Consider the following 25,041-nt stretch of genomic DNA (forward strand, 5'->3'; position numbering starts at 1 on the left):
CTTTCTATTTTGCCCAACTGTACAGGATTTTGAAGTCCTAAATGACAGCTGTTATGTAAGTTAGATTTGAGTATACAATAAAGCATCATTCCACTTCAGATGTTGTATAATTTTATTATAATTATATAATTAAACAATGGTGTTCGTATTCGTTAATGCTACATTAATTATCAAAGGATACTTTCATCTTTTGAAAAAGTTTACGTTCAGAAACATTGGAATGGAATTATGACATTATAACTTTTGACCAGAAAGATATGATGAGCAGATTTTACCATGTAATGCTTCCAAAAATACTACAATAATTTTCTGGAAATCTAGAACAGTCTTACGATTGCTTCTGTTGATATATCTCAGACCACCCTAAGACTCTGTTTAAGAAAGCACTGACAAAAATTGTAGTTCGAAGCCACATTGTAAATGTAATGGGTGAGACCAGCTGTACATTTATCAGCGATCCTTGGCGCCCGTTGTTGTTGTTAGAAAGGGACTATTTGTTGTTGGTTGCTATCACAGGGACAGCACTGACAGGCTTGTGTGATGTTTGCTCTGAGGTTGGCTATAAGGCACTACTTCCACAGATGATAGGTTTGTCTGTCTGTCTCTTCTGACAGCCCTTGCCACAAAGGGTGAGATTGCACAAGATGAGGGATCACGGAGTTGAAGAAACAAATTCTCAGAGACATGTTTGCAGGCATTTGGTATCTGTGGGTATATCAGGTTTTTATTGAGGCCTGCGCTCTGTTGGTTGTCCCTACCAATGTCAGAGCTTATCATCTAACAGATAGAGCTTCACCGCCTTCACTGTTCTCATGAAGAGTCAAGAAAGCTTGATGGTGAAGATGGATGTCTTGGCAGTTCCTTCTGCCTATGGATTAATAATACCATGTCTGCAGCATTTGCATTCCTAGAACCATGAACTCAGTAAGACAAAAATTTTGTGTGGCATGTGATCTGTATTTAGAAGTGCCTTCATGCGTGCAGTTAACAGGTTGAAAAACAAATTGTGGTACTGTTTAGGATGCTTCTGATATTTTGCCAAATTTGTACACAGCTTTTTGCATCAGGTCTTTACTATGAGATTAGCTACAGTGAATTTTGCAGAATAAATCCATCTGTATGATCATGTGGTATATTAGTTTGGAAACAAAGAAGATAACCTGTACAGGGGTTCCTAGTCAAAATGTTAACTACCCTATCAGAGTTTTTTTCAAGGTCATTTTGATTTTTTTTTGTTTGTTTTTTCAGATCTGTACCGGCCAAACTACCCTAGGCCAAAAAATGAAAATAAAATCTTTACAATAAAACTAACAAGTAAACAATAGTTAAGCATTTTTATGAGTACAGTTTTAGTCAACAGTTCATGCTAGCATTTTTAGGTCCAGTACAAGTGGGGAGAGCATGTGAAAATGTAATCAAAATCCTGTCCAGCTGATACTTTTGATGGAGTGAAGTGGAACCTCATGACCTTGTAAACTAAAATCTGTACTGAGAAATCTGTTTTCACTTGCCTAAATTTCCTAATTTTAATTATACTTTGTGAGATTTAGAGGACTCTTCCTTCATGTGATGGATCAAACATGTATTCTGTCCTCCATACATCATTCAATGTGCCTGCTTGTCTAAAAGTGTGAAGAGTGTAAGGACCCAAATGATCCTCAGCACAGATCACCAGCTTTGACCTAATTTACACTGTCCAAAACATTTATACATGAGGAAGAGGAGAGCCAAAATCATGTTGTGTTGCACAAAGATTACAGGATGGAACATATCAGCTTTGTCTTTGTATGTGAAATATCCTGCATCTGTAATGCACCTTTCCTTTCCATTGTCACTACCATTGTTTCCATTTCACAACAATGTATCATGCTCTGGAAATTATACCAATGTATTTCCAGCTACATGCTCCCCTGGCATAGAGTTTTGATGGTGAGAAAAGCTATCTACCCACCTGACCAACCTTTTTTTTTTAGATTTTTGGATCTCCCGAATGGTATTTTTCCATGGCAACAGAAGGGGCTAATGTGGGGGCCTGTGATAAGTGTGAAATGGGATTAGCACAAAATATCAAAGGCGCCCTGTTGGGAATTCTTTGATAACGTATAGGTTTAAAACAAAAATCTTCCATTTTGATCATGCTACAGCAGGCATTATGATGTAATGGGCTATGGCTATAGCTTGAGCGACTTGTCCTTGGTGGTATATAGGCCTGTGTCCACATTTCGTCAGTGTTTCTAAACATTTCAGGCTGGTTATAACCAGAGCGACAATTCTCACCAGTTCAGTTTCGCGAAATTAGGCGTGTTTTTAAGGTATAGCGTGGTGAAAAGAAGTGGATCACGGAGAATTCCATATTTTGCCGTTGTAAGACGCTGACAGCTGCGATGTTTACAAGATTTCTATGAACATTTTACAATGACTATTTCTCAAAATGAGTCATTAATTTGAAATCTCGTCTCCGTACGGAAACACGATGACACTGGGCATCAGTTCAGTATGGTAATGAAATATATGGCAAGACTATTGTATGGGTATCCAAATAGATACAGGTAAAAACATTTCACAGGTCTATCTCCCTCTAAGGGTATCCGATATGGTATACCTGTCAAACGGCTTATGAGGCCGCCTTTGCTCCAGGGCAAGAGAGGAAATTTTATATCTCGAAAGAGCGCCAGTCACCTGTAAACAGAGAGACATTGCAAACAATCGGCGACAAAAAAAGAAAGACTTAAATGAAATAAAATCTTAAAATTTGGCATCTGTAAATACACAAAAATGAATTGGGGACGGGGCCTTTTTGAAGAGCCGGTTGTGTAACATCAAACATCTATATTTTAATTTTGGGCCCATAGAATTTAATAAGTTACGTAATATTAATTTCTTTGTCCCACCACATTAAATGTATGAATTAACAGCTGATGAGTTTTACTGCAATATATTCGATTTTTCTCTAACTTCTGGCCAACTTTTGAGTTTAGTGTTTAGTAGTTTGAATCTCTGAACTGTACTTAAGGTCAGTGTGTATGAACCTCTGCCTGTAACTGAATATCTGAAACACTTGTATGCATGTGAGGACATGAATTTCTGAAAATGGGCTTGGAAATTTTTTTGTTCTTATAACTGGTATGGGCTGTAATTATGTTGTCAAGATGTTTTTCGTCTAAACTTCTTGACATTATATCAACTTCAGGTTTACATTGGCTGTATTACAACAAAATTGTTTATACAGCGGTAACCCTTAATTTCACCAAATTAGTCATGCTTTATGTTGGTGGCACCCTAGCTTATACTCCACACCAAGTAATCAGTGTCTTTGATATGTTTAAAAATATGGCAGTTGTTATTCCAAGGAGTAATCCTTGAAAAAGTTTGCACCCAGATTTCATAACTGACTGAGTTTCATCTATAGTGCGTACATTATAGCATGGTGAAGTGTAGAAGTCCTACAAGCTAGAACCCTGATACCATCAAGTTAACATTGTGTATACAAGCACTTGAACATGTAGACAGGTTTTCATCCAGACTCCGCGATGAGGAGGAAATCCGCTAAACTCTCAGGAAGGGGCGGTCCTCTAAACCGAGCTGAACCGACCCCTGAATCCTTAACACGAGAGCATGTCACTTGAGTAAAATTACACTATTTACCCATTAGCCCAGGCTTCAAACCCACTTCTGTCACTGCTTTCTGTTTTCTTAAAGGGCTGTCTACTTAAAGGAATGGTCTTCGTAAACATATAATTTGCAGCGTGAAAGGGTAAGGAAGTTGGTAAAGTTCTTAACTCAGTATTGTGCGAGATTAAATGATCATCGGGAAATGTGGTCAGAGCTAAAGACACCAATGCCACTGAAGTTATTCCCCTTGACCATGCAAGCAATGACAGTGTAATGATATCAATGTGTCTGTGGTATGCATGGTTGGCAATTGTTGATATGTGTCTGTTACATGGTTGACAATTGTTGATATGTGTCTGTTACATGGTTGACAATTGTTGATATGTGTCTGTTACGTGGTTGACAATTGTTGATATGTGTCTGTTATGTGGTTGACAGTTGTTGATTTGTGTCTGTTATGTGGTTGATAGTTGTTGATTTGTGTCTGTTATGTGGTTGACAGTTGTTGACACATGTGTTCTTGATATGGTTCATTCCAATTTCTGATCACCAAGATTAACAGCAGATATGTGCATTTCTGCATAGATTGCATTATCAGACTTTGTTGTTGTTGCGTACCTTTTGATCTGTGATAAAGCTGAAGGAAGGCCTGTAGTTCAGCAGTAGGGTGAAGATCGGCTTAATAAGTAGGTTATTAATCTGATTAAAATTAAATGTGTTCTCAGTTCATAAATCAGTTATTAATTCTTTGACCCATGTAAATTTTGTATTCCAAAATCAGCATAAATGCAACATCTTACAGCTGACATGTAATGGCTGAATTCCCCAGCACTCTATCAACTCCAGCGTATAAACCCATAAATATGCACACCTACCTCTATGTATATATCAGGTACCCCATGTGTCAGCTTAAGTGAAATTCATATCTTTCAAAACGCCATTCCAAAAAGAAAAAAAAGGTCTCTACACTTAACTTGACAAGCCATTATAAAAACCGAATGACATCATCATCTCAAGTAGCGGCGGCTCTCTAGGCAGAAATGTGGGTCTGATTTATAGATGGGGAGTTGGGGGTAATTGAAGTCGGTGTTGTTGTTGGCACCTTTCCCTCAAGAGTTCTTAATTAGCCAGAGTTTTAATTATACAATGTATTAATTTATTAGACATAGGAGTGAATGTCTGCAGACGTCTGGTACATTTGGAGGACAGGTTTGTGGTTTAATATGCATGTACAGTTTGTAGGTAGATATGGGTAAGTAAATGGTGAGACCTTTGGCGATCAATCATCCTGCACTTTAGTGGCGGTGGGAATCCCTCTCTTATGTTGGCCTGTCCTGGAAAACACTCTGGATTAAAGCTGAATATATACAGCTCACAATGAGACCAGTTGCTTGCACAATGGTCTGCGGGGTTGTAAATGTTCTCTAAACGCTGCTGTAGGGCAAGGTTGTCCACCGATGAGACATTAGCTTATTGAAACGCATCTATAGTAATTAGAAAGAAAGAGAAGACCTTATTTCGAGCACAAAGCATGTAACCTCTGCCAGAGGGTGTCACACTGAAAATTAAATGCTTTCCTGCTCACGTTTTGCAACACATTGTTTGTGTATGAAAACTAATGTGTTCTTTGACTTTCATATCTATTATGGTCTCTTTTATGAAATTAAATGTGTCTGAGTGACAATTTAAACCAAAGAAGCATGTTTGAGCATTGCCTTGTAACCATGGCACTGAGGCCTTTCCTGTATATGCCTGGGATGCAGTCAGCAGATCTAAGGGATATGGTTTGTTTGTCTGGCTCAAGACAAATGACAGGATTAGGCATGGTTGGTCTGATTTGCCTAAAATACAGTATTAAGTTTTTCATTAAAAGACACATAATGGTGTGTTAACTTTCCCAAAATCTTAACTTTCAACAATCGTTTTGTTTCAATCATTTTATGTTTATTCATTTCATCTTTTCTTTTCGCCTTGTTTATTTTAGCCGGAATAGGTGTCTGTATTTGTCACTTTTTTGATTTGTTGGTCAGATTTTGATATTCAGTGTTTCTGCATGGGTCATTTTCACATTCTGTCATTCTTCATGTGTCATTCATTTAATAAGCGGTATGATTGCGAGACAACATGGACCTCTTTCATGACATCATTTCAGTTGCAAATTTGAACATGTTTATTTACACATTTCATAAATGTTTTACACAGTACTGAAGACTGTTTCTCTTCTAGAGTGGCAGTCATTTCTGTTGGGGAATGAAACTAGAGGAAACCACAGCTCCTGTATTAAGTGTCTTGCAAGGCTAATGGCATCATGCTGGGGTCAGCCATTTGAACATTTAAACTGCCTTGGTCAAGTAATAATGGTTTGGACTGAAGCATTCTAATCTGTTAATCCAGATGTGGTCCAGTGATTCATCACATCTGGCTTAGCAAGAGGTACAATATTCTGGTAATTTGGTTATAAATTTGCATTACTTGTTTTAAGATTTTGAGTACCATTGTCAAAGTGGTACACTATGCCACAAACGTACTTGGTGTTTGATATTTTTGTGTTCAACAACATAAGCAGAAAGGCTGGAGAAGCAGCATGTCATAAAAGTGGATGGAGTGAGCCTTAGGTTACCCTCAGGGCAAAAGAGGCACCCCGTGGGGTTTACAAGGGTCTGTGATTATTGTGATAACCTGAGTGTTGTCTTTAATCTAGCTGTTATCCCTACCCCAGCCCTCCCATGTCTGCCAGTCAAAGTCAAAGCCCTGTTATAAATGGGATAAGATTTTTTCCCTTCTTGGGCTTCACTTGGTTCTTAACTTCTTAACACAGTTGGTCTTTGGGTTTTTTTTTTTTCCCATTTCTATTGCTTGTCTGTAATTTATTACCGGGTGATTTGAAATAATCTTTTATCCACTAATTCCACTTGGAGTGTAATTATCCTTGCCAGCGTGATGGATTCTACGGGCCTGTTTTCTGAACATTGCACGTATTCTGAAGTTCTTCTTCCCAGATCTCATCAAACTACGTTTCTTATCACAGCTCAGTGCGATGAAGCTGCCATGCTATCAGATGTGAAGCTCCTCAGGTTCGCCACATTGTGTTAGCTTTTAGGACCCACCATCACCTGCATTTGTACTTTGTTAGCCGTCATATTTCAATGCCACTCATCAAAGAGCTGTGAAAAGCAAACCTGGCATAAAAACTGATTCATGAAGGGTTAACATATTACTCATAAATGTAGTTTTTCCCTGATGTACATGTAATAGTGTTGGTATCTACATGTATGTCTTTCAGGCCTTTGAATGAGGACAGCAGGACTTTAACTTACTTTTTCTTTGCCGTTACTAGATCGCAGTCACATGAGGATAATGGAGAAAAATCACCTGGGGCCGATTCCAAAAGCCATTTCTAACTTTCCATGTCAGAATTCAAAATGTGATCTTAAAGTTTATTGTTGGGCTTTAGAACTTAAAATATGTCCACCTTATCAACATTACCTAAGACAAATGTGTCTAAATTTTAACTCCTAGTACCAAAAACTGAGCACTGTGAAGACATTTTAAATTTTGACGTAAGTCACTAACAGCTTAGTTGACCCCAGGATTTGTCCTGATAATAAAATACTGGGGCCAGTTGTTCAAAAATGTATTAAGTTAAACCAGGCTTAAATCTTAATACCACATCTCACTAAATGACACTTTAGTCTGAGCTAAAGTTAATAAAGGGCTTAAGTACTAACACACTTTTGAACAACTGGGCCCTGGTCATTAGCATTCTTAGAAGATTTCTCTCATTTCAGAATTTTTAGTGTCATAAGCTGTTATTATTAATCAAATTCTTTCAAAATGTTTATTATAAATGAAAGGAGCATGCATTTAATAAGTATTTGTTCTTTACTCTCAGAATTAAGAACAACGATAATCTGAAATCTTGAAGATAGGAAACAAATGCTTCTAATGAAGCAAATGAGAAGCAAAGATATATAGGTATCGCTCTTTGAAAACTAGCAAGGTTATTTATCTTCTGCACAAATTTCTTACTGGACAACAGACCAGTTCTATGATGAGGAGCCTATACTCCTGTGCAAAGGTGTGCTGAAAGTTAAACCAGAAATGAAACTAAATTCACATTTCTCCCTGATCAAAAAAGAATAATTCTTATTTTATGCCCAAAAAATTTATATTAGTTTTTATTGTATACCTACGGCTGTTAACAAACTGATACAGAGGCATCCTGTAAACTTCTGTATATGCATCTTCTGATAAAAGGGATTACTTTCATTGTGTACATTCAAAATTCGGAATTTGGTAAAGACGTAATTACAACAACAATATTAAATTGTAAAACAAAACACATTTAATTTTTTTTTTTTTTGGTATACAAAGAAATGACAAGCATGTTCTATACGGCCTGGTGGAAATTATGTAAGTTTCAAGATTTTGATAGTGGCTCTCAAAGTAACTCTACGCCTCAAGCATGTTTACGTGGTTAACCCCGTGACGTCATGACATTTAATAAAGCTCAGTGAAAATATGACCGACCGTCGTGATGAAAATCCTTAAGTTAGTCTTCTAAGCAATCTGAATACAAGGTCACACAGATAAATAGATTGCAGCCCTGCTGTAGTGTGCGGCTGTGGGGACACGTTCTAGGCTACCATGTGCTGTAGTAAAATGACCTTGGGCTCCAACTACAGCCTTACTTAAGTCTTACAGGTCATGACTTTGAAGTTGATTGAAGTTTTATTGATGCAAAATTTGTTTTGTCTAATGTTTTCGTATTGTTAGTTTTCTATAAACACATGAGATTTTTGTTAGCTGAGGATTTAAGCTTTTCAGCACCGTTGTATCATGTAATCATAGGCCTGACCTGATCTACACAACTCGGCACATCTTTCTTGAACATTTCCACAAGTGACGTAGTTTCATTCATTTTATTTTTAAATAAAAATTAGCTACAAATAGGTATAAAAAACGCATTTGGTATCCAATTGGTTCATGTTTGCTCATGTTAGAAGAAACTCCTGAACTTAGATGCTGCAGATTCAAATGGCAGACTGCAGACGACTGTCAACCCAATCACATGACTGCGTTGTAGCTACTGAACAAAAAAATAAATAAATAGTGTTCACCATTTTAATGTATATCATGCCAAATGAATGTATTTAATGAAGGAAAGAGGGGAAAAAAATGAATAAGCCATTCTTTTGTTTGAGTCCATCTCAAATCTCACCTGTCAATATGCCGGTAAGCCAATTCCCAATCCCTGCAGTTCACACCTCGATTTATAGCCATTCAGTAGTCTGGTTAAAGTTGTCAGCATTTACTGAAAGTGTACAAGCATTAATTCCTTTATGATTTATTTCCTGTGACAGTGAGCAAAATGTGTTCTGCACTCTGATGAAGCCACACACACACACGGAAGTAATGCTGAACAACGTCTCGCATGCGTTTGGAATCAAACTGGCTCACAAAGAGAAAGTAACCAGTTACAACAGCTTCCATTATTCATAGAAAAATTAATTTCTTTTTGCTTGTACTCACATAATATTCAAAAGCTCAGGCCTAAAATATCAAATAACACATGGGTCACACACCAACAGTCGGAAATGCAGCAAATGATGCTGCATTATTTACGTACATTTTCAGATTGGAAGAAAATCTTCATTCGTTTGCAGTTTTAGCTGTTCTGACATGAAAGTACACCAGAGATTTTGGGGGGGGACAAGTTTTCTGTTGGGTTAAGTCCGATTGCCCGCTATATCGAGGCGTCTTATAGCGAGGTTACACTGTGTTCACGTGTTGATCAATCCCATACAGTCGGTGATCTGATATCATTTCACTCAGGGTCGAATAAATTTGTCACAACAATCCGAAAAGTTAGGTCTACCATTCCCATGAACCGAGCGTCTTTCATCTTCCCATGTTCTGAATGTAAATGGTAGAAATAGCTAATTTATTTGGGGCTCGCACACTCACAACAGTGGTCTCATCCTTAATTTCTGCCAGTGCGCCATGATCAATGTTCATTGTTCGTTTTGAAACTCATCGAGAGTAACTGGAGGTACAGCCACACATAATCTGTGGCAACACGGATGCACGAAGATGATATTTTCAATAAATGCAGACTTACATTTATTTAATTCACATCACTGTTGTACAGCTAGACTCCAGTCATCATCATGTACTGTAGCCGTTCTTTTCAAACAATTGTGATTTTAAACCATACCACACGTTAAAACTTTGCCAGCATAACCTGAGGCTCTCTCACCTGATGACAGAGCGTGAGGTGATTACCGTGGAGTAGGCATTTGACTGCATTAATTTTAAATAGTTTGCAGTTGAAACTAATGAAATAGAAATTTAAAGAACATATTTATATTCACGGTAAAGAAATTGTGCTCTTTTATAGATGAAGTACACCTTGTCGGTGCAGGGTCTATAGCTGTAGCAAGTCGGTCTACTGATTGATGAAAAACTGCGTGCGTTTGAGCACTTATTGTGCAAAAATACAGGTATATGATAAATAGATTATCATAAAAGTGGGTGTTCTGTGATGTTGTATCCGCTCTCGTTGTCTGAGATCGGCCTGTTGTATCAGCCGAACTTGAAGTGGCTCAGACAACTCTAGCTGATACATCATCGCGAATCACACACTAACAATGATAACCCCTATATGTCTGAAGTCTCAATCAACCTTTGTAGCAGTCAGCTTCAGAAAACTGTTGGTGAAATGCTGTTTGTTCTGTAAATTCTAAGTTAAAAGTAACCGATAAATATCAAGGCATTTTTGTAGATTTCAGGGCCTCGGGACGTATAGGGTGTTGTAGTTATTGAACCATTTTGTTATCTATACACACACTTCTTATTAATATGTATCAGACCGTTATTCATTCTTCAGACATTATTAGAAACTAAAAAAAAAATTAAAAACTGTCCAAATTACTGTTTTTTGCTAAGTGCTGTCCACAATTTTTGATGTATAAGCTAAAACCTAGCTCCATAAAAAATGTGAAAATGAAAGGACAAAGTACGAGTTACATGATCCACTCCATGCGAAGAGATTTATGGAGGTAATAAGAACTGTGCAAAAATTATATGAAAAACATTTGACAGAATTTTGATTCCTTAAGTACATGACAGTTACCAATCAAAATGCAATTGGAAAGTGCAAGTGAATTGTTGTTGATGTCAACCTTATTTGCCTGTCCATCATTAATTTTTTGGGTACAAAAGTTTTGATATCTCTTTCGTTGATGTTTGCTGCTTTTTTCACCTGACCTGCTGATCCCTTTTTGGTTCTTGGCAGATTTTGAGATCAAAGCCAAGCTTGGAAATATCGGTTTTTTTTTATCCCAATCATATCGGTTATAAATGCATAATTTGTTGATTTTGATCCAGGGAGCCCTCTTTTCAAAGGCCTGTCCGAAGCGGCACATTTGCTTTTTCGTAGGCCAATTTTGCACTGGAAGTTATGGAAATAGGTTCTGTTAAAGATCTAAGGAGCAATTTGCCTCACATGGTGTGATAGCCTTCGGCTCGTATTGCAGTCTATGTGGCAAGTCGGAAGAAATTAGAGATATCGATCAGAAAATGCTTTTATTTGGGTGTCTTGGTAGTGTAGCCTGCCTTTTAGTTTCAACGTCCCTTGGAGGTGTTTATGAAAGGTATCTGCATGCTGACCATGAGGTGATGCGACCGGGCAGTCACTGTATAACTAAGTTTGGGTGGTCCAAAACCCGGCCTCGGCAATTAAGGTAAAATCCGAGGGCTTTTAGAGCTGTCTGTGTGAGTAGTTATGTTAGGGGAGATTCAGGGGAGCTGTTAAAACCCTGATCACTGTGCGGCTGCCAATGTTTGGCCATGTTGCAGGGCCATGGACTTTGACACACGTGTGTACTATTGGTACATTCCTTGCTTATTTTCGGAACACTGAAGTGTTGGAGATTAGGGTGGTCCCATCAATTTTTGTTCAAAAGCTGCCACCAACTGAAGCATTTTATCACCCATGTATAATTGGTACTTGGTATAATATAAACAATGTTAACTGGCTGATGTTACATTGTTGCCAGTTCCCTCCTTTACAAGCTAACATCTGCTGGAGCTCACACACAACCCTACATACTCACCATTGTTTTTTTTGTCAAACACAATAGGGTGCATCACTATGGGCATCATGTACCAGATAAACTTATGTCTGGTTCCTGCAAGTTATGGAAAGGTATTTCGTGTAATTAAAAACAATGTTTTGCTCTGTGAACCTCAGTAATGCGGTCTTCTCTCTCTCTCTCTCTCTCTCTCTCTATATATATATATATATATATATATATATATTTTTTTTTTTTTATATACTGTCTTTGGGCTGTGATTTGCCGTGTTCAAACAGAAAGTACTGAAATTACTGTCTGGATTTTTATGAAGGCATGGCATATAACAGTAGAGGACGTGCTGTCTGTGGTCATGGGTAGATTTATATCAACCAGGACTTTCTTTCTAAGGCATTTGCCTGCTTTACATGCCTGTGAAATCAGAGGTATCGTTCCACGACAAGTCTCTATTCCAGAGGGAGTAAGTCTATTCCAGAGGAACAAGGTAAAAATGTTAAAAGCTGCCAGCCAGGTCGTCTTTTTCTATAAATTCTTACAGGGAGAGATTTACTGGCCAGGAAAAAATAGAGAAGTAGAGGGGGAAGTAGAGTTTGACATTTGGGAGCATCTATCTTAGGAATGTGATTCAATAACACAAGCGTATATAATACGTCAGGCTTCATCTGATGACCTTTACTTAAGGGAGATAACTGCGTATGCACTCTGACGTCCCAGTTTTCTCCAATAGATCACAGCTGTGCTGAGATTCAGTGCACACAGTAGGAAAACTAGTGATTTATCAACCTGCCAAAAAGCATAAAAAAGTGGTGCAATATATGAGCCAGACACGATTCTGGCAGATTCAATTTATTTGAAATCTTCAGGGCAATTTGTTTCCAATTTTCCTTTGCTTTTTATCCCTTACCTTTTTTACCATTTGACTGCATGTATATTGCAACCTGCAATAGAGAAAGACAGTAACTCAGAAATATATTAATGCACTGTTGATAAATGGTATATGTTCATTGCATTGAGTCAGTAAATTGAATAGATCATACAGAACAGTTTTCAATACTTTTGAAAAAAAATATTGTGCTTCATATTTTAACATCCTGGTTAACGCAGTATATTGGGTTAATACTGGAGATTTCTCATCTGGTACTGGCGAATTTGTCTGATGCGTCGATACAGGAGAAAATGATGCGAATGGCTTGTTAGTGGCGTGCATATCATTCACATTGGGATTTGACATTAAATATTTAAGTCAATAGAAATGTATTGTAGGTGATGTTCATAAAAAGTGAACATTAAGAGCTGATGTAAGCTCCTCATAGAATGTCCCTAAAGAAAAGCCAGTAGCATTTACTGATGGTAACTTTAGGACCTAAAAAATTGAATGCCAAAATGCATTTGTACACGAAAAACTAGACTTACTATTTAGCTTTAAGATTGAACAAAGATATCGATCAACTAGACTAATGTGGCCACTTTACATATATTGACAAATTACAGCATACAAGAACATTAAAATTTATTCATTACATATACACAGAATGCACCTGATTAACAAGATTAAAGCTTGGGTAATGGTGGAGACCTTTGAAGGATAAACTGACAGTACATACACTGATCACAGCAATCAGTAATCAGGTTCATAGATTGCCCACTATGTTATCAGGCTATATGTTCATTGATGGTTATTTGGTCTGTTTCATGACTAGGGAAGAGAAAATGAAACAGCAAACAGCACTGGGGAAGTGGAGGCTAAAAAAGCTGAATGAAATTTGTACTTTGTCTCTGGGAATTTTCCAGGGCTAAGGGCTGTGTACATAATTTAATCAACCTTTGCTAGGATAATGGAGACTCACTCTTGTTAATGAGACCCTATGTGTAGCCGCATCTGTCTCCCTTGTGGAATCAGTCCTGCATTCTGTGCATAGGTAGAGATAAATGAGCTGAGATTGTATATGCTGGAAAGACACCCAATTGGTGTAATGAATACAGCGTAATATAAACCATGCATGGTGACTGTTGATATCCCCAGGGGGAAAACCTAGATGTTGGTATGTCTGTATTTACATCTGTTTCTTGCCTAAGCTGGTCTAATTGGCATTACACAATAAGTAAATGAGAATGACTGTAGTAGTGTGGCCAGTATCTGATGGAAGGGGTGAGCTAGGAACCAGGGGGAGAGGATGGGGGGAGGGTGAGGGGGAAGCTGGACCTGTAACACAGCTGCTTCCTGTTGGCTAGAGATAGTTAAGCAGTCAGGGTGGAGTAGGCAGACCACAGACAAGCTGAGGATCAAGAGCTGCATGTACTCTTTGTCTACTCCAGCACTTCTCAACCATGAAGGAAGAACTGAGCCGAGGTAAGATTTAGCCAATACCCATCAGTTTTAATATCTGCACTGCTGTTTCTGCGATCAGGTACACGTGTATATTAAAGCTTTTTGTATGAAAGATTTCTCGTTCCATGTGAGAGGTCATATATGTGAATGCAAAGCTCAGCAGGTGTTGGGTTACACTGGATTGTCTTGTCTCTGTGGACAGTGTTTCATCTCCAGTCAGGGTGTACCATTGCAGGGTTTCCAGCCATGTCTAAACAGCCTTTGCTGTGTCGCACTGTATCTGGAAGATTTGCCAAGGTGTTAATCTGCTATCCACACGAGAGGGGCTAGTACTGCCTGAGCAGCACTGAAATAGGTATGCTTCTTAAAAGAGAATTACATTGGTGCATTGTGGATAGTCTGCACATATATGCATTGTTGAGTATGGAGGTCTGCTACATGCTTCTTTTTGTGTTTCATTGATCCTTTACATATCCATAACATGGCGATACATTTAGACTACATACTTGTTGAATATCAGCATAGACAAAGGCTGGCTGAATATAGTTTTTGTATTTAAATGCTCTAGGCTGGTTCATTCGTGTAATCATATAATCGTACAGGTTGAAGGATTCCTTTTTAAACTTCCTATCATATTAGTGTTATTAAGGCACGTGTGTAAATTTTATACATTTTAAAACTAGCGTATGAATGGAAATATTTGGCTGCATTTTAAAAGACTTGCAGTTTTTTTTCTCGTTGATATATTTGTACATTAATAGGTAAAAGCTGTTGAGGTGTTGTTCAGTATTGTATGAGTTTATTGAGAAAGGTTGGATTGTTTCCACCCAGTTTTATCACCTCTCTGAGTCTAGCAGCTGACATCAAACCAGATGAGGTTACCAGCTCTGGTACCCTGCCTGCCATTCTCTTTCCACCCGTAACATGCTCTAGCCATATTACACGGGGATCGCTTTTTTTTTACCATTGGCTGATCCGACTGTTTCGACATCATATGCTTCTGCCAATCATTACTGTGTTCAGCTTGGCGCAAATATTACCCTGATGAAAAGAACACCCATCTCAATCTCCTCGGTGTGTCTTGTTAAGGAGGCAGTGATGCGCCCACCAGGAAGCTGCCTGCCATGGCATGACCACAGCAGTTAGAATCATCACTAGTAGTCCTGAGCTGGTCCTATTGAAAACAAACAGACTATAATTGCTGGTTCATGATGTTTGATATACCGGTAGCTAAAACAGCTATGAGCATGTGTACCTACATCACACTGTTTGTGCACTCAGTAGGGATGTCTTGGCAGTACAAAGAATTTTGAAATATGACGGTAGTATTGTAGAATGACCAGGTGTGTAATCAAGTGTAATGCCATTTCTTGCTGTTGCAGAACGTATTGGGGTGGATTTTCTAAGACTAGATTTCATTTAAACACTTGCAAGAAGATGAAAATCATAAGCTCTGTCCATGCCCTTAACAGAAACTCCTTCCCTTGGTGCGTTTTTCATGCAACTGGTTATATTTTTTAGAAATTGATTTCAGTTAAACACTGCAAGAAGATGAATATCATAAGCTCAGTCCATGCGCTGAAGAGAAATTCCTTCACTTAGTGTGTTCCTGAAGCAAATAGCCACATTTTTCAGAAATGATTAAGTTTGACTTCTGCTTTGCCACAGTCATGGTGGTACACATCGCCAACATTGATTCTCTCTAACAACATTCACCAGCATTCTGTTCCACATGTGCCTCGCTGGTGAGTTTTTGGTGGTGAGAAGTGGGAATTGTTCAGTGACGAAGTGTTGAAACATGTGTTGAGCAATAGCGTACATGTCAGGTGTGTCATAAATCAAACTTATTAATTGGCTGTCTTCAGGCCTATAGGGGGAGCTGGCACAGATGCTGTAAAACTGAAGGGGCTGCTATTGGCAATGTGTGATTTCCTTGGAAATTAATTGCCATTTCTTTTCAGTGAGGTAAAACTGAAGGAATGGGTGTACATCTGGTAAACCTAAAACTGGATGAGCTAGTGGAAAGCGAGATATGAGGAGAGAATTCAATCCTGGCAGATCCATCAATAAAATCCACCACAACTACAGGAAACATGCTGACAAGATGGGCTTTTTTTTGCTCCAGTCCCGTCGCCGGGCTATGCTCATTGTCGACACTTGAGAGTTCTGAAGAGGCTGGGTCTACTGATCGCTCCCCTAGAATCGGGTTCAATTTATTTTTCTTACATGGGGTATTCTTGTTAAGTGTCATCAGGGCTGCTCCATGAATAGACAGGGTCTATCTGCAGGCTTCTTCGACAGTCACTCTCGCCTGCCATCAACAGCCAGTTGAAAACATCATAACGAGCGAAATTCCCCTCTCCACAGCTTGAGATCTGCTGAGATTTCTCTCCATAACTCAGGCAAATGTAAGGTTTCACCCCCTGGGCTAAATGCCTTGTGTTTCTTTGGACAATTGTAAGATTCTAAATCATCATTGTTAAGTTTTTTTGTATCTTGTACAAAAACAAAGATTTCCCAAAAAGCATCTGCATGAAAAGCTTCTTACATGTTTTGACAGTGTTGGAGTTGTTTCTGTCCAACCCAAAATGTTTCCATCACAGCTATAAAATTTTAGAACTGACCTAAAGTTGTTGGCGTCAAAGCCAACACAAAAAAAACAAAATTGCTTCAGATTTAAACTACAAATGCTTCAGCCCAAGTTTACAAGATGAAAAATACTGAACATATCTGGAATTGCATTATTTAATAGCTGATTTGGGATGTCTGCTCTGAACCTGGAGATTTTAACTTTTGGCTGCGAATGTCAAAATCTTCTGGGTGCCTTTGACACTTTGTGATCTGTGTGGAAGGTCTCTTTGTACTGAAGGTCTTTTTTTGTCCTGTAAAACAAAAATGTCACAGGAGTTTATATATATAGAAGCAGCTTGCAATTTTACCCATTTCTCTGTAATACTCCCATTAATAGCATTATACACATGGTTCTGCGGAGGTACAGAAATCTCAGTTGCTGCCTTAATACGTCCTTATGTAGGTAGACTGCTGTACTGAGCAGCATGTAAGGTCCAAAATGACGACAGGATATGGTCATTTATAGCCCCTGAATAACGGAGAATCTGTTGCCCCACCGAGGCAGTATATCCTAACATGACCAGAATTATCAGCATCAGTTTGCTTCTCCCGACGCAATCCTCTTAGAGTAACTGTTCTGGAATAGCGCTTCCTGTGAAACTACGACATGATTTGCTTTAGACTTGAGAGCTCTCCGTCATCATTAGGGATTTGTCCGATTTATTATTGATCATCTTGTCAAGGATGTCTGTGTCTAATTCCAGTATCACTAATCCTTAATTAATCGGACAGGTGTGTGAGAGTGTGGCTTAACAGTAAACCGGTACCTGTACCTTTCTGACAGAACCTCTTGAAGAGTGGAGACTTATCCCAGGAAAGGTGATCTTGCATCACTTGGCCCACTGACTTCACTACTAGTGTTGCTGATAAAAGAAAGAGATACGGCCATTAATCTTTTTTTTGGCTGTCTATGTCTGTGAGGCTGTGTTAAAGTGTCCCTGTAGATCTTACTCCGGAGCAAGAGCCTGACTACAACCATTTAGCACCCAATAAAGTAGGCACAAGTGAGCAGCACGAATGCCCTGTGCATGTACTATGGCTGATAGATAAAGTGCGCTCTAATTGACTGAACACTGCTTCCTGAGAAATGTTTTTGTCAAAGCAGTGCCAAGAGTTCAGTGATGTTAAACAACTACTTCACTTTCTGTGAGTAGCACATGTATAGGACTTGCTTGATTCATTGGGCAGATATTGTTTCAGGAAATAATGCTTTTTGGGACACTTAGTGTCCAAATCCATTAAGATGAATACTTCATTAGAATATTAACTTGGAGAGGATAATTAGCAAATTATTACACCTACGTACCTCAGCATGGGAAAATGTTAAATATTTGCCAAGTTTGATCTGAACAAATCAAGTTTGAAAATGGGCCCAAACTTTGGCAAATTTAAAGAATTCTGTGATTTTAATTGGTCAGTGGCTTCTTTTTTTTGTCTAGTTTTGATCATATTTAATTGTCTGCAGATTCAGTCACCTCCCAGATCATATTCGACAACCAGCTTGCTACATGCATAAGTTTTGCACATTTAGTGGGATATTAATTCTCTGAATTTTCTTGTTTACTCTGTCCATGAAGTAGTAATTGACATAGCAACCTCTCACCCCCCATCTGCCCTGCTTTGGTTATGTTGTGGTTTGCTCAAAATCTTAACTTTGCAGAGATCTGAATCGGGAGTGAAGGTGATGAATGGTAGTTCTTAGCCAAAGGTTCTCCTGGGGGACATGTGCTGTGAAGACCATTGATAAATGACCATTAATTTGGCCTCTGTGCTCTCTATATCCTCTTTAGTTGTCCCATGGTTGGTAAGAAATTTCCCTTTCACTGACCACATCTATTGATGGGGGATTGAAGGACACCATATTTGGCGTGGACATAGGTGAGTGATGGCAGCATTCATTGGATTGAGGAAGTAGCGTTGTCAGTCTTGAAACTCAAAACTACCTAATGGAAAGCTTAATTAGCCTGGAGATTTACTGACACTGTTCCTGAGCTTCATACTGCTGACCTCAGTCGCCCTTCAGGACAGAAGAATGGAGGTGGACTTTCATCGACTTATATGACTCAATTTCCAGGTCATTTCGAATTTTTATGCCTTTTTTCTGACACACTGGAGCAGTTTTGAGAGACATAAAGCCACTGAACGTGTCTATTGGATAGCTTTATTGGCAGTCAAAATGCATGCCTTTGGAATGATTTCTTCCTGTGTATCATGTTTTATGGTGTAATTTCTGTTTTTAAGAACATTTTAGGTTTGCATGGAAAACTTTTCTTTCACTACATAAGAATTATTTTATAACCATCAGTCATTTTCCTGACATAAATTTGCCTCTAATACATCATCAAGTTAACATTAATGTTACAGTGCATGTAAGCCTATGTGGGTAAGGATATGAATAATGTACAGAGCCGTGTGTAGACTTACTGATTACAAAGCTGCATTTGTACTGTAGTTTTTTGGGGTTTTTTTAGTTAATTTTTTTTTCTCCTTGGAATACTTAGCCAGATGATGAGATTGAATGAAAATTTAGTAAAAAAATCTCTCAAGAAATTTTGATGTTCATGTACTTTTATGAAATTACCATATCCCACAACCTCATAAATATATTTTTTATGACATTACTCACCCAGTATTTATGTCCTTTTTTCTTTATTGCACAAGAGAAAACCTTTGAGAAGTGAACAAAATCCTGTAATACATACAGACATTACGCTTCTGGCCCGGTATTTTTTATCAGCAACATACTTATGTAATTTAGTTATTATGGCAGTCTGGAATTATGTGATTTTTTTCCTTAGGCATGAAAAAGTTTACAAGAACACATAATATTATTGAAGACATACCAAATTTCGTCTGAGTATATAATGTGGGATGTAAAAATTTTGATTTGTGTGAAGTTTAGCTCTGATTCACTTCAGTACAGTGGGGTGTTAAACAGAAGATGTGGATGTGATAGCATCTTGATGGATAGGGTCATTCCCAAAGTACAATCAACAGCAAACTCTGTGAGGTGCTAAATCTTGTTCTGACTTTAGAAATGATATCTCCTTGTGATAGCAATTAATGGCAAATGCACTTGTGATAAAGCTGTCCTTCATGTAGATAGAGCCAGATGAAATTTCCAAGTCTAACATTTTCCCCAAGACATTGTTCTGGGTTGTTTTCATGGCAAGCAAAAACAGAGATCGAAGAGATGTAGAGGGTTTATCGTCTTTGGTTTTTAGGCGAGAAACGCAACTAAAGCCATTGCTGATGCTTATTAGCAGGATATTTGTGTTGCTATGGTAACTACAGGTGCTGGCTGTTTTGAATGCCAGTTTAACTCTTTATGCACCATGGTGGTGATTTCTTGCATAGCTCAGGTGTTAATTGCTCAGGCACATATGAAGCTCTGCTAACAGTACATGTAAATTTCCAATTTGGCCATTCCACTTGAGCTGCAATACCACCTGGTCTGTCACTCACTGTTGAACAGTCACTCACTGTTAGATCACACTGTTGAACAGTCACTCACTGTTAGATCACACTGTTGAACAGTCACTCACTGTTAGATCACACTGTTGAACAGTCACTCACTGTTAGATCACACTGTTGAACAGTCACTCACTGTTAGATCACACTGTTGAACAGTCACTCACTGTTAGATCACACTGTTGAACAGTCAGTCACAAGATATTATGATCATCATGCTAATTGAAACCCTCTGACAAGAAACAAAGTATGTGTTATAATATTCCCAGAAACACTAAGTGTGATTTTTTCCAAACTTTGGCCTAATCATATATAATCTGCACATTTATTCCTTTCATGTGACTGTACATGTAATACTTTCTTCTTTTTAAAGCCTCAATTTTGGGTATGACTATTTTCTCCAATCTCACTCATGTGAAGGTTTATTAGAATCTGTAAATTGCCTATTTACAAATGGAAGGCATCCACTGAGTATATACTTCTCTCAATCAAATAAATAAAAAAAAATTAATAAAAGTTGGAAAGCGAGCAAACAAAAAACACATCACTTGTGGCTGACAAACTCTTGTTCTCTTTGATGAAGTTTAAATGTATTAAAATCCTTCTACTCCATATACATTGATATCTTCCAGCTTGAGCGTGAATGTGTATTAAAACATGTCTTTAGTATTTGTGTGTATTAAGATTTCTCCCAGCTGGGTGTGATGGGTGTAAACTGTAGACCTAGAACTTCTTAAATACACCAGAGACGTTTTCTTCTTGGCACAAGCATAAATTGATGATGACAGAGGTGCTTTCAGACCAGCTTGCTGCAGAAGACTGGCTGACATAGACACAACACAAGAGCTTGTCCCATATCAATTATTAACTCATTACACAGCTCAGACATAACGCTTTCTTCAACTGATTCTGCTCCCGCACGTCATTCTCTCATTATTGGAAAACACAACTCTAGCAGGTAACCTAACAGGTACAATGGCTCATTCCGTCATCGATATGGCCACCAGCAGTGAAAAGATAGGCTATGTTTCAACTGAAGCGATGATTCAACTAAGCGGAATAGATATTTAGAAAGAAAGAACTTTGTATGTCTTTACATGATGCTCTTGTTCCTAATAAGGTCAGTTTAAATGCTTCTTTTCTCCACTAACTTTTTCTTTTTTGAATGAATAAATTCAAAAGGTTAACACATGTATGCGCGCAAAGGGAAACAATGATCTCACTTTAATCTTTGAGATCTATTATTTGACATGCATGAAAAAAAAACATTTGCATAAGATTTTAATAATTTGGCAATGAACAGAATTGTTTGTTTGTTTGTTTGTTTGCAAATCAAGTTTAACAGTTTCATTTTTTCATGATATGAACATATGGGATGTATCACATACATGTATGTTTACCTTATCTTGTATTTGAAAGGAAATCTGGTACAGTGCATATCTAAGCCATTAGACTGAAATCCAATCAGCAGATAGGGCTGGCCTTGTTCAGCAGTTTTTGATAGGACCAGAGTTACACCCTCACTGATAATCAGCTTTAGAAAGGCTGTCTGCTGGCATTTTAGAACTGACAAAGCCTATTGCTAGTTTATGACATTGAAGGCTTTTAGGAGCAAACCATTGATGGACCTCGCCAAGTAATTAGGTTACAAAGCTTTGTGCTTTGTAATGGCTAAAAGCGATCCTTAGCATTCTTATCAGGCGTACTTCTATCCGCATTCCCTACTATTGTGCCCCAATCAAGTCTTACCACAACCAAATTTCCGCCAGAAAGCCTGTCTTTTTCCTTGATTTATATACGCAGTTGGATCTCTAACCTGGCTTAGCTTGTATTGTCAACCAAGATAGCTTTGTCTGCATTGGCAAGTTAGGTGATAGCTAAAATATTCCTCGGTTTTCTCTGATGGAACACTTGTTGGGCTTTGCGGCTAGGAAAATGTCAACGACAACAACAAAAAAATTAACAGTGTGGGATTCCCTTCAAATTGAATGAAGAAAATTTCCGTGTTGCTTGGGGGACTGTAATTGAATCATAGGCCCGTGCGGGATGTATTTCTTCGCACAGGCACACATCACACCAGAAGAAATCGATCTCGTGGTTTATATCACGGGTACTTTATATACCGAAGATGATTGATAGGTGCCATGGTTTCTTTGGACTCCCGCTGGGGCGACGGAGGTATCCCATGCTTAGGGCCATTTGGTAGGCTTCCATTGTTCCCTAAAGAATAATAACCCAAATCAATACACTAGAGTTCTGAAGTAAAATTGTTTTAATGATGTCTGAAGAATGGCACTATGGTCATCGACGGTTTGGTCAGACTTGATTACAGTAAACAGTAGAGCATTAGGCCTCTGCATGCCATATACTTGAGTGTGAACAATTGCACAGGTGAAATTATGCACTGCAATGGTGAATGCCCAGCTGTGGTTTGATTGTCACCTCTACTCCATTATAATTATTGGAATGTTGTTGTTGACAAAGCAGAGAAAAATGCATAAAAACTTTCTAAATATTTGTAAATTGGTTGAATGGCAGGTTAATAACATGGTCATTAATTAAACTGAGGTTTTTGGCAAACCTAATATTGGACAGCTGAGGGAAGCTTGTAATCCGGAAAATTGCGTTGAAAATAATTGAAATCAAAGAATGAATTTATGATATTATATAACCTTGTGAATGTAATTACAAGGAGCTCACATAGGTTTTTAATATCCAATAAGTTATGAAACTGTAAATTTTTATTTCTATTGAAATGTGCTTTGACATTGCCACCGATTATGAAGTTCAGGTGCTCAACATGGAAATGACAACATTGCACAATAAATACTCTACATGTGCTTGATACATTTTGCCTTAAATAGAAGTGCTGTTATATTGCGCAAATTCACCTCCCATATTTTTTGTCATGCAGAAAAAAAAATCTGTTAGGGGAAGAATTTTGGTTTCCATAGTAACTGGTTGAGGTAATTCTAACTGCTGATAAATATCCTGCATGTAAGGCTGGAGATGAAATTGACATCCGGAATGCCGAAGTAAGTCCATGTTAGTTAAATGGCAATCAAGTGATTATGGGTGGGTTTGGTGAGTGACATTGGATCTGCATGCTAGTCATGGCACCAGTCCGCTCACTTACTGCTTAGCCCACTTTATTGGTCTGTCAGCGGAAGCCATACATCAATAACTGACGCTTATATGCCCAGAAAGGCGTCCAGTGTGAGAAAAAGCACTCGTCTAGGCTATTACATGCCATTATATCACCTGAGTCGACTTCACCTGACTGTGTGTTTACCTCCCTTGCTCCTTTGCACGCCTGGACTTTGGTGACATTAAGTGCTTTGTTATTCTAATACACAATGATCAATTTTGGTGGTATAACCAACCGGCGGGCTGGCGAGTGAAACCCTTGTACGTACGCTGGCTGACTGACGCTCATGTAAATGGGAGTGTGTTTAATAGGGAACAGATTTATTCATTTCATTGATTACCAATATGAGCTAGGGGCTGGACAAGCAGGCAGACCAAGACAGACAGCTCGTCTACTGGTCCCTGTGATCTCAGTAGCCTGGAGACCTCCCCTCACACACACACACATGCTGCCAGGCTGTCAGTAGGAGCAGAGCAGTAGACACGGGTAGTTAGACAAGTAGCCAGGCAGTGCAGGATCCGCCTCTCTGTTTGGAATCGTACGACTGACCACGACCACGACCGACGGTCAGTCCAGTCGGGCTGGGTGCCCCATCCTTACAGCACCGTGTGGACATTTCCCGTGTAGGCAAGGTGTTGTCACCCGTGCCTGCCCCCACCGCCGCCCTGTACCCTCACACCTTGCCCCGCTCTCATCAACAGTACATGTCTCCACTGTCCGTCCATGCCACGCCACCACCCTCATCCAGACAACTCTGGTTTTCACGTTTTCCTTTCTTCCCGGCCATCATAGGTCCGAGACTGAGCGGCCAGGAAGCTGGAATCGCGGCCATAGAAGCTGAAGTCCCGATAGCGGTGCCTCAAGTTGTCATGGCAACAGAAAAGACGAACATGGTACAGAACGACACTCTCAATCACAATAACCACCAGCAGCCAGGGGGTCCGTCATTGACCGTCAGGATGATTATGCAGGGGAAGGTGAGTGAAATTTTTGGTCAAGTCTTTTACCTTATTACAGGTGAAACCTTCATACTTTCAAACTTGTCATCATTATTTTCTTGGAAAACTTTTTTTTTGGCATTAAGTATGATACTAATCATAATGTGATGTTATTTAAGATGAAAGATGGCTGATGCAAAGTGTAATTGTACAATTTACAATGTACACATTGTTTGAAGTTCAAGTCATACATCCAGACAGTCCATGTACGCGTGTCTTTTGAGCAACAGTTCTTTCAGGACTTGTGCATGTGATGTTGTTGATGCACACTGATGCCCCACCCAGGTCATTCTCTTATCTGATTGGCTGATGTGGAAAGCACATGTTGCTACATACGCGGCAGAACAGACTGATAGAATCAGCTGATACGAACTACGTTGTCTTTCCCTTTGAAGCCTTGAAATCAATATTTTGTTTTGTACCTGTTATGTATACTGTTCACGTGCATGTAGTGTTTTTCTATTGGATCAGTCTTCCTGCTACAAAGTATATGATTATCAGCAGGCTTTTTCGTCTCAATCCACATCAGTTGAACATGTATATCAGATTACAGTTATGCAAATCCTTGTACAAGGTAGCCCTTTCTAATAGTCTAAAAAAGGTGTGTTATAAGTTGAGGACATTGCCTGGTTCTATGCATATTTATAGTGCACTCTTGCGAGTAAAATCAATGACAGCCCAAGGTTAATCGGGTTGAGCTAGCTGGGTATTGGGCACTGGGCACAGTCTCCCCATGGGGTTGTTTAGGAACAGCTG

At 38.8% G+C, this 25,041-nt stretch overlaps 1 protein-coding gene across 1 annotated transcript in view; it reads left to right on the forward strand.

Moving 5' to 3' along the window:
• The first annotated feature begins 13,940 nt into the window (after window positions 1–13,940).
• LOC135463979 (poly(rC)-binding protein 3-like) overlaps window positions 13,941–25,041 on the forward strand; it is a 53,700-nt gene continuing 42,599 nt past the window's right edge. The window contains exons 1-2 of the mRNA XM_064741454.1: window positions 13,941–14,058; window positions 24,080–24,264. Coding sequence (XP_064597524.1) covers window positions 14,037–14,058; window positions 24,080–24,264 — 207 coding nt within the window. The 5' untranslated portion in view covers window positions 13,941–14,036. The remainder of the gene's footprint in view (window positions 14,059–24,079; window positions 24,265–25,041) is intronic.

This window comes from Liolophura sinensis, chromosome 1, assembly GCF_032854445.1.
Source record: "Liolophura sinensis isolate JHLJ2023 chromosome 1, CUHK_Ljap_v2, whole genome shotgun sequence".
In the NCBI taxonomy this organism is placed as follows: Eukaryota; Metazoa; Mollusca; class Polyplacophora; order Chitonida; family Chitonidae; genus Liolophura; species Liolophura sinensis.